The sequence below is a fragment of the Dermacentor silvarum genome, chromosome 4 (genome assembly GCF_013339745.2).
Source record: "Dermacentor silvarum isolate Dsil-2018 chromosome 4, BIME_Dsil_1.4, whole genome shotgun sequence".
Taxonomy (NCBI): Eukaryota; Metazoa; Arthropoda; class Arachnida; order Ixodida; family Ixodidae; genus Dermacentor; species Dermacentor silvarum.
This window is the reverse complement of record NC_051157.2, coordinates 113724895-113739737: the sequence shown is the minus strand read 5'-3', so window position 1 is coordinate 113739737 and position 14843 is coordinate 113724895. Positions and strand designations below refer to the sequence as shown.

Below are 14843 nucleotides of genomic sequence, written 5' to 3'. Positions count from 1 at the left end.
TAATATGCTTATTAATAAATCAATCAGTTGATTAATAAGCAACAACCAATCAAAATATGTGACGAAAAATTTGCGAGAGGAACCAGAGGAATAAATTACCGACAACTCGTCTCACGACGACTGTCGACGGTATTTAGATTAGCATTCGAGCCACGTATCGACACACCACATTACTGAAGTCACTAACATGTGTAGTCACATGCGAGACCTCAGTTAACGTCGGCACCGGTAACGAGTCACTTTGATATGGCGCTCACTTGCCAAGGTCACCCATGAGCATGGCGTCATGACTGTATGATGACGACGACGCAGTGATGACGATCGAGTGACGAAGGACTGACGTCGATTCGACAGCGTCATTTCGGCGGCATGATGACAGACAACGGTATGACGACGACTGTGTGACGACAATGGCGTGATGACGACATGTCGGCGTAGAAGGCGTCACGCCGATGGCACGACGAGAGTCAGATCACGAAACTGGAATTACGACGATGGAACGATCACGAAGGCATCACGAGGACAGTGAGTGAGTGAGTGAGTGAGTGAGTGAGTGAGTGAGTGAGTGAGTGAGTGAGTGAGTGAGTGAGTGAGTGAGTGAGTGAGTGAGTGAGAGAGAGAGAGAGAGCTAGCCGCTTCGCTCTCTCTTGTATCTCCAATTGGACGATGATAGCGCGCGCTTTGACTTCTTTATATTTTTTTTCGCCTCAGAGCCATGTTGAAAGTGCCTCTGTGCAGCCGCAGGTCTACGGCGGCAGCGGCGGCGCTCGCCCGGCCTGAAAGTTTCAACGTGGACTTTCTAGGGCCGCCACCGTCGACTTGCTTTCGCAAGCAAAAAATAAAGAAAAAAAGCAAGCGCTTTAGGAGAGGAGACGACGGAGAAAAGGGTAGATGGCGGTACTTTTACTATATAGAAACTTTACGTATTCCAGCCCGTGGGCGTCACCTGCCGTCTTGGTCAACAAGAAAGATGGCAGCTGGGAATCTTGCGCCGACTATCGTTCCTTGAACAAGATAACACAGAAAGACGTACGAGTATATCCGATGCCACGCATTGATGACGCCCCATGACTGCCTTCACGAAGCTTTTCATCCATAAACCTGCACTTGGGTTATTGGCAGATTTTCGTTCATGACTTGGACTGCGCAAAGACGGCGTTTATTACACCGGTTGACCTCTATCAATTTAAAATTATGCCTTTTAGACAATGTATCGCCCCGGCCAACGTTCGAACGCATGATGTAGTCTTTACTTCGTGGCTATTAATGTTCCATCTGCTTCTGTTACCTGAACAACGTCCTCGTGTTTTCGTCAACGTTTGAAAGCCACCTTAGTCGTCTACAGACCATTATAAATGTATTTTGTCAATCTGGCCTTTAACTCAACTCTACCAAGTCCAACCTTGAAGTATAGTAAGTGATCCCCATGACAATATACACAAGGAATAGTCGAGAATTTGGAGAACCCATCTCTCGACGACTGCCGACGTTAATGCGTTTAGGATTGAATCAAATGTATCGACACACCGTGCCGCCACCGGCGAAACGCCTTATGTAAAAGGTGTGCACTGCAGCCGGACTCCTCTCTCGCGCTTAATTATGAACACACTGCGTCTTCTAGCGGCGCCACCGCGAAGATTGTGCGTGGCCTCCGAAATACATGGCACGCCGGTGCGGCCCGAACGCTGAGAATTGTTCCGTCGCTGGCCGCAAACCCAGTGGTACATACTCAGCGACCCAAGTTGGCGAGACGTTCGTTGAAGAGTGGCGCGTACCCAGTGTAATTGTGGCGCAGCCTGCTAAAGCGTCGGAACCGTGTGGAGGGTTTGATTCTCCCCTTCACGGGATAAATTTTAACCATTTTCCTTACGTTACATTCGGCTGGTCGAAATGCAGTAGGGCTCGATCCCCTCATGCGCTTCGACGATTATGATTTATTGGCATCCCCTTTGAAATGGGGCGGTGACAAATAATCACCCAGCCTGCTCGAGTCACTCAGGTATGCCACACACGCTTTTCATTCAAGCACTGTGCTTGGCTGGAAACTTTCTAGACCTCATTCTCCATTCTGTTTCCACGTTTTTGAAGTACAGATAATTGTGTACTTTAGCCACCTATTAATTTTCGTCCATGTTCCTCAGTCTTTGTCGAAACTCAATTTGTTCTGTGCTTCTCTGACTTCAAAAGAGACGCAACCCATGTCACCCTGCACTGCCTCATTTGTGGTTTTACCGTGGGCTCCCAAAGCCAACCGACCTACTGATCCTTGGTAACTTCCAACCCCGAGAAAATATCCGATTTCAAGCACAGAATGGCATTTTCGAACGTTACCGCTGGCACCATTACTCCTTCCCAGATTCCACGCACCACCTAATATTTATTGTAGCCCCAAAGTGTTCTGTTTCATTATTGCTGCCTTCCGTTTCCCCTTTATTTTCAGATGATCTTGGTAAGTGCTTGAGTAAGTCTTTCCTTCGTTTATGTATGCGCCGAGGTATTTATATTGCTTGACTATGGGTACGAATTCCGGTTGAATTGACACCATGTAAATAATCGTCTCTTCATTAAAGACCATAATTCGGGATTTCTTTGTGCTAAACTTAAGGCGGAGATTTATCGCCGCGTTGCCACAGATATTCGCAAGTGCCTGTAAATCTCTTGTATTGCCCGCTAGTAGCACTATGTCGTCCGCATACATCAGTCCAGGGGCCCTCTGTTGAACCATTTGTGCATTACGCATGTAAGATAAATCAAACCCTAATTCGCTGTTTTCCAGTCGTCTTTCTATGCCCTTAACATGAAGGGTGAACAACAAAGGTCATCGTTTCCAGTCCGGAAAGATAACCAGCCAGGCCAACGAGGATGAGAGTAGGCAAATAATGCTCTCGCATTGAAAATTGAAATTTCTAGACAATGTGCTGCGTTACCGTAATATCGCTTGGCGAAGGCCTATTTCCCATGAGCCTTCCTCTGTGTTCTTTACGACTAGCCTTCGAAATTGTCAACTTCTTTTCCTTCCTCAACGTGGTATAGATGCGGTACAAGTTCTGACCATGACGTAACATGTCCTGTTTCTAGCTGGTAAATAGTAGTAATTAGAAAGTTGATTAGAATTAGAAAGCGTTAGTGAATTTTTCTTCAGAGGATGTTACCTTCGCACATCGCCCCATCGATGCCCTTTGCGAGAATACCTGGACCGAGTACCTGCACCTGTTTATCCGCAACCGGTCGCTGTACAAGCAGTAGTACTTCGAGTGGAAGGGCATCGAAGAGTTGGCCAATGCTGCAATGCTGCATGTTCCGCAGCCGCAGACGCGTCGTATCCAGAAACTTCTACAGATGGACAACAGGTGCAAGGCGGGGGACTGTACATGTCGAGTTGGACTGCAGCACTGCTTTACGTGGTGTGTTGTGTGTCGGGATGACATCAGGATGCCTGTAGAACGTGTAGTATAACTACGCGTGGTACACCAAGCGAGGTACACCAAGGGCGAAGACGCATGTGCTTGCTGCGGTAAAGCTAGGGAAACGACGGGACATGTTTTATTAGAATGTGAAGGTGACTACCATCTGCCAGTAAGGGCTCCCTGGCCCCCCTCTAAGCTCTTGGGTGCAGGGATAGCAGGGGGAAAGTAAACATGTCCGCAATAGAGATTAGCAAGAGGCGACTGTATGTTTGCTGGCAGAAAAGTAGGGAGACCTAGCTCAAACAACGGAGGCATACAGAGTTCCCAGTAATTGTTCAAATAGTTTGGTGCTGGGAATTCTTTGTGTGTTTTCTCAGAAATATAGGTGGGACATTAGGCAAAATAAGAACAAGAGCTTGATGGCGAAGCCTACCACCCCGTTTCAAAGAGAAAGCTCATAGCTGGATGGATGGATCCATCCATCCGTCCGCCCGTCCGTCCATCCATTCATGTTAGTGTTTGCGCGGAGCCCTTTACCTGCCAGGTTGACACGAGAAAAAGCAAAGTGTCTGCACCTTCTTCTTTTCTTCTTTCTGGGGTTTTACGTGCCAAAACCAGTTCTGATTATGAGGCACGCCGTAGTGGAGGGCTCTTGATTAATTTTGACCACCTGGGGTTCTTTAACGTGCACTACAACGCAAGCACACGGGCGTTTTTGCATTTCGCCTCCATCGAAATGCGGCCTCCGCGGCCGGGATTCGATCCCGCGATCTCGTGCTCAGCAGCGCAACGCTTTAGCTGACTGAGCCACCCCGGCGGCTATAAGTGCCTGCACCGAGCTGTCTCGTGCAGACTTCGTACGACGCAGAGTCTTGCGCCACTCCACTTCAGGGGTGTGCGAATAATGATTTTTGAAACCGAATCGAATACGAATCGAATAGTGCCGGAAGTGAATCGAATCGAATATCGAATAGCTTTGAATAGTTTTAGGATAATGAATAGCCGTTATCAAGGTTATTATAAAACGATGTTCACATCCTGGCAAGATTAGCCAGTTTCTGTCACTACATAGTACGTTATGAAGCGTTCTTTATTAAAAGCGCGAATGCAGCATTAGGAGAAAACGAGTAGTTTCATCGCATGCACGGGTCTCTTCAGAGAGTGCGAATGATCACTTTATAGCCTCCACAGTATGGCTAACTAAGCAACGTAGCCTGCTTCACTACGCAAGTTCTCATGCTTTATGTCGGTGCTATATATACCTGCGAGGGTGATAACTTACCTTGCTTTTGCTCTAATTTCATGTTTTATTGGGCGCAGTTGATGTTTTAAATATTCGAAAAGCATTTGAAAAACATTAGCATTTAGGAATAGTGACTTTTCGATTCGAAGACCGATTCGAAAGTTTTGAACATTCACACACCCCTCCTCCACTTCGGACAGTCCGGTATAAATTGCCGATGCTACAGTCGGGCCCTCGTAGAACTTCGAATAAAGTGATATTTTGAATACATTAATCTTCTTATAACGAGAATTTACTGCATTTGTATTCAGCGTTGACGACTATAGCTAGAAACTGTTTCTTTGCGTCTGCGTGGTGAGCGAGTTCATAGAAGATCTATTTTTGCGCGTTTACCCTAGATACAAACAGCTTACGAGATTTTAGCGCTTTCATTTTCTTTCCTCAAACTCAAAAAAAAAAATATTGATTTGCTTTGTCCTGCTGTTCCATCCTGCGAGCTTTCATTCGTGCTACGCGTGTCGTGTTCGTATTCAGAAATATGGCGACCCCAAAGCAATTAAATTAATAAGAAGGAATAGCCTATTAGGTGATTTTGTGTCTGCGAAGGAAAGGACTAACTCTGCGGCAACGATCATGACATGCTCAGCCAGCATCTGTCGGCGAATTGGAACTGAAGTGGCTCTTTTACTCGGCCGCTACTTGTATGCATATTGTTCGTGAAGGAGCTGGAAGTTTCGAGTTGGAAACGTACTCAGATAAGGCGATAACAGCACAGCTTCGAGAACACACCGGCCGTATCGATGCGTCGCCGTTAATACAAGAACTTGTGCTCCGAAACGCAAAAAGATAAGACGTTGCGTCAATGGCGATAACGAAACAAGGTAAACCAATATGCCTTAGCAAGCACCTTGCATATGTTCCTTGCGATACTATAATTCGTGCGGTCTTCTCAATGCATAGCACACGACACACAGTGAACTTTGCCTGCTGATCCTACAGCTTCGCGAAAACGAATTAGGAGCTCGTGCCTCACACATGGTAGCAATGGTGATCACACATGGACATCAGCGGCCTGAATCCAGCTTCTGGCAAAATTTCGAAGCAAGCTTATTTTGCATGGTGTACAAATTCATCGTATCTCGTGAAGTTGTGTATTTATAGACTCAAGGGACCAACCGCCTCACAAAATTTCTCAAATGCAGCTAACGCCGGGAAATGGCAAACATACCAACGTTCAAACTGTGGCCGAAACAGTCTCCAACACTGGCTCTATTTCATCACGTAATCGAATGTCTTCGGCATTGATTTTGAGCAATGTCATCACAACTTTTTCTTCTTTATCCAGTCTTCTTTTCATGTCTTCCCAGTCATCCGGCTGACGAGCAAGCCTTGCGTGTATAGCAGGGCTTACATCCTCAGTTTTCGCTATCGCTCGGTCTCTCTCGCTTAATTAACACACTTAATACTGTGCGGGAAAAAGATAGGCCAGAGGTATGAAAAACTACTGCATGAACCGCAGCAAAGGGGTAGCACACCTGATTAAACTAATCATCTCGTTCTGTGCTGAGAGCAAGAGACAACAAAATTATTACGAGACAAAAGGCACCCGAAGTCAGTTTGAACTAAATTATTCTAGACCAGGGTACCAGGGCATTTTATGGTTCCGCGAGTAGCCAAAACGAGTCCGACCCCATCACAATTCATCATAAGTGGATTGTTGCCTTGCTTAGATGACACGATAATTTGTGTACTTCTTTTGTTCTCACTTTTAAGCCGTTCAATTGATTCATCGCAACAATTATCGCGAGGCCGCGGATAAGCACATTGGTGTGAAAGAGAAGCAGGAGAGGGCGGGGGTGGGGGTGGGGGGAGGGTTCCGCGGCACTCTTAGAAGGCATATGGCCAGAAAGTTTGGGAACCCTTGTTCTAGACAATTGCTCAGCATTGAAATGAGAGAAGGAAGAGAAAGAGTGAGTGAGTGACATAACTTTAATTGAAATCCGGCGATTGGGAGGCCCGGGCCTGGGGCCGCCTAGATGGCCACTGGGAGCTGTTGCTCCCGCACGGCATCCATGGCTCGCTGGACGGCCCAAAGTTGGTCTAGGAGTTCTGAGCTGAGTAGCGTGGCCGACCACCGCGCCCGTAGATTTTCCGGGGAGACTGCCATTTTTTTCTTGATATACTTTACATCCCCACAACATGTGTTGAAGGGTGGCTCTAGCAGACTTGCATAGCTTGCATATATCGCTGGCGTATATCTCGGGGTAGAAAGTCTTTAACTGCACAGGATTCACATAGGTTTCTGTTTGTAATCGCCTCCAAGCAACGGACTCAGTTCTGTTCAGTTTAGTGTGAGGCGGTGGTAATATTCGCCTCTGAGAGAAAGAGAGTGCAGATTATTATAGTGATGCTGATTAGGAAGAAGTGATGTTGTTGAGGGCAGATGATAATGAAGGAGAGAAAAAGTAGAGAAAAGTAAATGCGCACGAAGTAAACTGTGAACATTTATTAGGGCGTTTTCTTTATTTCTTTTGTATATCCAGTTAACTTTCTTTAAAAAAAAAAAGCTGCAATGACCTTCATGGCCTGGTATCAAAGAATACTCAGAAAGTGGTCGGCTGTCGATTCCTGCCAAAGATGTACTTTCTATACTGCGCGCGCGGTTGCGAAGCGTATACCAAAGTGTTCCAATAAAAGCGGCGTATAAGAAACGCGAAGCTTCTTCTTTGGTATATGCACGTGTAGTTGTTTCGGGCTGTAGTTGACAACAAGTAATAATTGCGTTTTCACTATTTCACTAAGTGGTTATTATTTTTTTATCTGAAACGGTGTACGGAAGTAGTATACGCGATCGACACACCTTGAGCTAGTTCAGCCCTTACATGGAGGCAAATATTTAGCTTGCTGCTTGTCTATTCGTACTCACTGATCGCTATCGACAAGCTGTCACGGCTGTCCACCAGCTGCAGTTAGGCGATGATTGAATGAAGGTCTCGACTGGTCGCCAGCTGCCAAACATCTGTTCGCGTTTTTCTTTTTGCGAGAATTTCGGGCCCTTTCCGAACGAGCTTGCTTACGGACGCATGAGATTCATATTACGGCGCATGGCGTATCGATCGACGCAGCACATTCGCAATGTAAATGCACTGCCACATTCAAGGAATGCAGGCACATTCTTGAGGTCTCCTCTTTCCAATACTCATCATATCATGGAGGCTCATCTCACCTATACTGAACACTACCATCTACTGGCGTGGGTTCATGGTCCCCATTTTAATTCGCTCCTCTCATATTTCACATTTCGTGATGTTGACTTCCTGATGAACTTAGCAGAATACAGGACGCTCTTCGAATCCAGGACTGGCGTCTGGGACTCCGCGAAGCACGCGAAACCGCCAGCTTGGTGACACTAATCAGCCGCTGACTATATACTACAGCTTCTAGGCTGCCGCTTCGCTATCTGCCAGTTGTGAACGAAAGTGGTCTTTGTTTGGAAATGTTCATAACAAGCTTGGAATCAGACTCGCGAGTAAACATGTTCATAACTAGTTTACGTGCAATCAAATTTGAATGTGGAAGCAGCCGCGACCGATTCTAATGCGAGTGTGACCAGCGAGAGTGAATCGGACACTGAGTGAGATTTTTCTCAGTTATCACTAATTGGTTATTTTTGTGTTTTTTTTATCTGAAACAATCCTTCTGAGAAGAGAACTAGGCATTCAACGCATGGTCCTCACGTTCTCTGTGTAATTATCGCGTGTACATTAAGGATAATTATATTTTTATAGCTGGAATAGTAAACATAAGCTCGTAAATTACATATATTAGAGCATCTAAAGCGGACAAATGTGATATACGAGCTCATACCTTACGTGAAACTGTTACAATGTTTACGAGAATTTTGCGAACGTCTCATTCACAAATTAGTGGTATTTTAAAGGGTGGTCTATAATACACCAACTCACAAAGTCGCGGGATTTGCTCACGGCCACATTTTAATGGGGGGGCCGAGTGCTGCAAAAGCACTCGTGTACTGTGCATGGAGTGCACATCAGAGCACTCCAGGATGTCAAAATTATTCGAGAGTCCTGCGCGCTAGCGTCGGTCTCGACAACAGGGGTGCGCCGCCGGAAGACGCGGAGGGCCGTTACGCCACGCGCTCGCGTGCCTCGCAATATTTTGTGGCCGACTGTACATCGCGTAGGTGGCCAAAAGTTCCGTCTGCAAGACGAAATCAACAGCTTATGTTTGTTTTTTCGATTATAAATGGTCGTTTTACGCGTGCGCTTTGTCCCTGTTTCGCTGTTTACAAACATGTGCCCTGGACGGCTTCCGGTTTGGCTCAATGACGTAGTCCGCTAAATATAGCGAGCAAGAAAGGCAATGGCGGTGACATAGATTAGCAGGGCCGCGATTTTGTAGCGATGCCTTCCGCTCGATTATAGGCCACTATCCACCGTTCACGGCCACTTTGATAACGCGGGCGGGACATATCGCTTTGACCACTGACACTTACTGACAATGCGTGAAAAGTTCGAAAAGGAATATAATCGGAGAAGGAATCGCTACAAAATGGCGACCCAGGAGTGATCTTTGTGATCCGGCGCAGACTGATAAGGCCCGTGACGGTAAGTTTCTTAGGAGCGCACTATCGCTGCTGTTATCGCGCGAGCGAAATCGTCTATAGTCTGCCGGAATTCGTGACAATCGGCGAGCCTACCAGGATTCCCTTCCTGCCCATGGTAGCGAATTCTTGCAGCCTGGAGATGGATAGAGATAAGATAATAGCCCCGATTCGTGAGAAGAAACTCGGTAAACAGCAGGGCTTCAGATTAATAGATGAGAAGAAAAAAAACGCGTCCGCGATGCCCTCGTAGCAGAACGAGCTGCAGTTGAGAAAGCATGTGAGAAGAGGAAAGAATTCAGAGAGAAAGAGATAAACATGATGGGAGAACGCTTGCATGCTTTGAAATGAAAATAAGTGAGTGAAGCAGAGCTAAGCAGTAGGAGTATTAATTGGCGGAGGACAGCAGGAGGGTAGAGTAACTACACCAAAAAAAAAAAAAAGGGAGCATGTCCGGTGGTGGCTGTGATATACAAGAAGTGAACTCAGTTGCCAGCAGTTGCAAAAGACAGGATACAGTACGATTATATCTGACGACGTCGTCAGGTCTGACATGGTGAGCGTGAAGAAAAGGACAGAAGAAACAAAGGATCTGTGTATTAGCGGTGATCACATGCAAGAATAATACGAAAAAAAAAAAGCAAGCAAGTTGTTCGAGGCACAGACAAGGACCGGATGTGCAACTGTGCACAAGACGCAAGACTGTTGCAGAAAAAAATTACTACGTACAAGGAATATCAGCACTCAGAGAAAATAGATAAGGGGAGAGGAAACAGGTGAAAGAGGAGGGGAAGATCGAAAAAAAAATGATATGGTTGCATGAAAAGGAAACAATGTGGGAAACATGGCTCGAACCCCCATCGTGGGTTCGAGCCATGTTTTGAGGCAACAACGACAACAAAACCAGGAAATCGCCGGTCGAAGAGGGAGACCCGGAGAAAACGCACGTGGGCATGTGCTTCGTGGTGTTCAGTGCACAGCCACCAGGAAAGTGGCATTTAATTAAACGTAGAATCAGTCGCAGAACACCGGAGTACAGAGACGGCTTCGAATGCCTGGAGCAGAAGAAGACGTGCATGCTAAGCTGCACACGGAAAGCCAGCCTAAAAATTAAATTTAATTAAATTGTGGGGTTTTACGTGCCAAAACCAGCTCTGATTATGAGGCACGCCGTAGTGGGGGACTCCGGAAATTTGGACCACCTGGGGTTCTTTAACGTGCACCTAAATCTAAGTACACGGGTGTTTTTGCATTTCGACCCCATCGAAAGGCGGCCGCCGTGGCCGGGATTCGATCCCGCGACCGCGTGCTCAGCAGCCCAACACCATAGCCACTGAGCAACCGCGGCGGGTGGAAAGCCAGCCTATGTATACAAAAAGGATTAACTACGAGCCGGTGCTTTTATGTATGACATCAGAGACAAAATGAGCAGTTGCAATAATTGGTCGAGACGGAATGCACCCAGGCTGCGTAGAAGGAAGCTCAGGAGGATCGTGAGAGAGACATGGCGTAGTAAGATGTGCGAGGTTCTGATGTTTTCTTAATCTCTGAAAAAGAAGCCGTAATTGCGACTGAGCAGGACATCTACAGGGATTGACAGGAACCGCGTACGTAAAGGAAACAGAGTGAAGAATGGAAGTATAAATCCGCGTACCACTCGAATGCGGCACAGAGCAGGTAGTTACGGCAACACGGAGAGGATCAAATGGGATAAGAGTTTGAAGAGGACATAACTTGAACCAGATTCGGCGGAGTATAAAGAGCGAGAAGGCGGTGTGCCGGTAGTGGTTAAGGTGAACTTATTACCCAGTGAGGAGACTGAAAGACCCATCGACAACAATGACTTGTGAGAAACGCAACCTGTGCGTTTGTTACTTTGATAGAGGCAATGAGAGTTCATTAGGAAGCGGTTTTCATTGGTCCAGCAACTATAGTACATATAAAAATATGATTGGCGCATCTCGTGAGATGAGATTACTATAGAGCTAGTAGGTCCATTGGGTGTAGTCGAATTGATTGAGTCATCAATATAAAATAGCCAACAATTACCAGTGTGTAATAAATTGCGTATGAGTAAGCAAAGGGTTTATCATTGGCAGCCACAGCGTAAAGAAGGGATAATATTTTACCACGTGTAGTGTTTGTTGGCGTACATTATGTAGTGATAGATTGTCGGAAGAAGAGTAGTGTGAAAGCTATGTTCATAGTGCTCAGTTTTTCATGTCACGTACCTGTCAGAGGTGAATTTTCAGTTTACATGATCTCGTTTTCGTAAGGTGCTTATTCTGTGGTGCATAGTGATACATTGCATTAGATTGGGAATTGTTAGATTTGGTGACGAAGAGTGAACGTTTACGCGCTGGAAGATTATATTTGTGGGGACCGCACATACAGCGTTGATACGTAGGTGGATATAGAAGTTCTTTATTAAAGAAAGGAATAAAAAAACACCTTTAATAGGGGAGCCTATGTCATTATTGACAGGTGAAGCACGTGTGTGTGCTGCGAGGCGATCCCGGACCCCGCACCAAGTCCGGTATTAGCCAATCGTGCAAGACAGCAGCTGCACCTGAACAGTAAGGGGGAAGAGGCGAAGAAAGCTTCGTTTTAACATGGAGGAGGCGGGGTCATGACGTAAACGGCACGTAGATGCTCGGCTTCAACGTGAGAGAAGGTTCGAAATGTCACTTGCAGATGCGGGTCTATATGCATCAGGAGAGAGTCACTAGTGCAGTAAGGGTAGCAAGCCTCCTCGCACATCGTATCACAACAGGTCATTTCCTTTTATCTAGACTATCACGAGACCCCTTTATTAAAAATTACGGGGTTGTACGTGCCTAAACCACCATCTGATTACCAGGCATGCCGTAGGGGGGGGGGGGGGGGAGATCCGGATTAATGTCGACCACTTGGTGTTCTTTAACGTGCACCTAAATTTAAGTACACGGGTGTAGAGACCCCTTTATAGCAACTTTTTTTTTTCGGTAGAACTCTTCCTGGACAGCGCCTTACAACTTCTAGTTTATCACATAACCTTCCGAAGCGGTCAACAGTTAGTGGCCTTTAGGTGGGTGAACGTGCTATATCTTATCTTTTTGAATGTGTCATATGTGCAAGTAACATTTCACTGGCTGAAAATAATGAAGATCAAATTTATTCACACTTCCCACCTACTATGTGCGACACAACGTCGCGGCCCATCGGAAATGGACAACAGTGTATAAATAGCTAGAAATGATTACCGACGCCTGTGATGTGCATTCATTGGTGCGTAATTTGAAATTCGCAAATACGCGCGCATCGATATTATGAAATACTGTCACAGCCTCCTTCTGAAAGCCCAAAACGACACTCAAACAAACACGAAAACAAGTTGTAATCATTAAACAAGCCAGCAAACAAACAGTAACAAATGCACGGAAGCGGGACTAACAAATGAAAAAAAAAATGTGAGCGCAAACACAGTGACAGGCATCAGCAAGAAATCATATCCGGACACGTGAGCTCCTCAGTCTCCCTGTGTCGCCCAGCTTGTTTTTTTTTTTCCGATTTTTCCGCTGCGCAGATAACAAACTGGCACAGCTTGACTTGGTACGACCTTTAAGAAAGAAGGAAGGAGTAAAGGGGCGGGAGGCACAGACAATGCAACATTGCGACAAGAGACAACGAAAAGGTAGCAATCCACGTGTCGCACACGGCTGCTGTACGCAGTTTCGTGTACAGTTTCAGTCTTTGCATGGCACGCGCCAACGAGTCACACGAGAACAAAAATGGACGGTCGTGAAACGGGCCGAGTGGATCAGTCCTGCAGTCAAATCTCTAAAACATCGTGTGAAAATGCGCATCGAACCTATATATAGTGAACGCAAGTCAGGTCTGGGGTGCATCGTTCGCACTCTTGCACGCGTCTTTTAGCCACCAGTCGTGAACGCTTTGCGTTCGCCGCTTCGCCGGAGCTGGCGGCGCGTGCAGCATTGCGCACAGGCGGCACCAGAAGTACGTGTTGACGAACTCGCCGGTGCCTTTCCACTCGAAGTACTGGTTGTACAGCGACCGGTTGCGGCTAAGCAGGTGCAGGTACTCGGCCAGCTCCTTGGGCGACGCGAAGTCGTCCACGTGGATGTACGAATGGTACGGAGCCGCGGCCAGGTACTCCTCACGGGAAGCGCCCATCACCACGGGGACCACATTGTGCCTGCGGGAGACCAAAACCATTAGACGGACGGACGCACCGACCGACCGACACCCCGACCCCACACACACCCAACACACACACACACACACACACACACACACACACACACACACACACACACACACACACACACACACACACACACACACACACACACACACACACACACACACACACACACACACACGCACGCACGCACGCACGCACGCACGCACGCACGCACGCACGCACGCACGTACGCACGCACGCACGCACGCACACGCACGCACGCACGCACACACACACACACACGCACGCACGCACGCACGCACGCACGCACGCATGCACACACGCACGCACACAAGCACACACGCACGCACACAAGCACACATACGCACACACACCCACACACATACACACTTTCAGGCATACATACTTTAAGAAAGTTCGCAAAATCCGGGACGGTTTGACTACCCTATACTCCAATTAACCCTACCCACGTCCTACAAATTATTTGACGTGCAGAAGGTCATGATAGGTGCATAGAGAAGTGACGTACCGCAGAGCATTGAAGAACTTCTCGGTGATGTAGTCCTTGCAGTTGGCGTTCTCGAATGCCAGGTAAAATAAGTATTCCATGTCCAACATCTGGTAGCACCTCTCACTCTCATGTCGCGGACACGAAAGAGGCCCGCACTGGCCGTAGATGTCCACCTGCGGAACGATCGGACGGAATGGGAAATATCTTAGAGCGATAGCTCTACTACTCCAGGTACTAACCCAGAAAACGCCTGGTTCCGTAAATCTGACCTTAAAGCTCAGCCAAGGTCAAACTGGGACTTGGCCTGCCCCTACCGGCGGCTGCTGCGTACGCCGCGTGGGCGCCCATATCTTGAAAGCGATCTCCGATGTGGACAAAGTGCGCCGAGTGCTCGTAGCTTCGTATCGGCTGTGCTTTCGACGCTTAATTCGCTATGAAGCGAGATGCAGCCTGGAGGGCAATTCACTCGCTGCTGCTGCCACCCCGAGCAGCGTCTGTGTGTTGTCTTGTGGTGCAGTTGTGGATGCCGTAGTTGCTGACGGCGCCGAGCAGCGTCTGTGTCCTTTCCCAAAGCAAACAAAACCATGCTATCCCTCGACAAACTTGGTTTAACCACGTTCAACCACGGCAAATATTCGGTTCTTATATATATAACCAGGGTCCTTCAATACTTTGAAGGACCCTGATATAACTAAGTTCATAACACAGTGAAACCAACCATAATTAAAGATAAAACACTGCAGATAAAAGGAAAGGCGTGACCAGAGACTAAAACAAGTTGTACAGTCAAAAGTTGTCACACTTATGCGTACGCAAGTGAATTGACCAACATATTTCTTTATCAGTCGAGATAT

At 47.1% G+C, this 14843-nt stretch overlaps 1 protein-coding gene across 1 annotated transcript in view; it reads right to left on the bottom strand.

The window, feature by feature from the left end:
* Positions 1-12469: 12469 nt before the first annotated feature.
* The window catches only part of LOC119450512 (glycoprotein 3-alpha-L-fucosyltransferase A), a 43354-nt gene continuing 40980 nt past the window's right edge, over positions 12470-14843 (bottom strand). Inside the window, exons 7-8 of the mRNA XM_037713994.2 lie at positions 14008-14162; positions 12470-13469 (exon numbers count right to left, since the gene is read on the bottom strand). Of these exons, the coding sequence (XP_037569922.1) occupies positions 13145-13469; positions 14008-14162 (480 nt within the window). The 3' untranslated portion in view covers positions 12470-13144. The remainder of the gene's footprint in view (positions 13470-14007; positions 14163-14843) is intronic.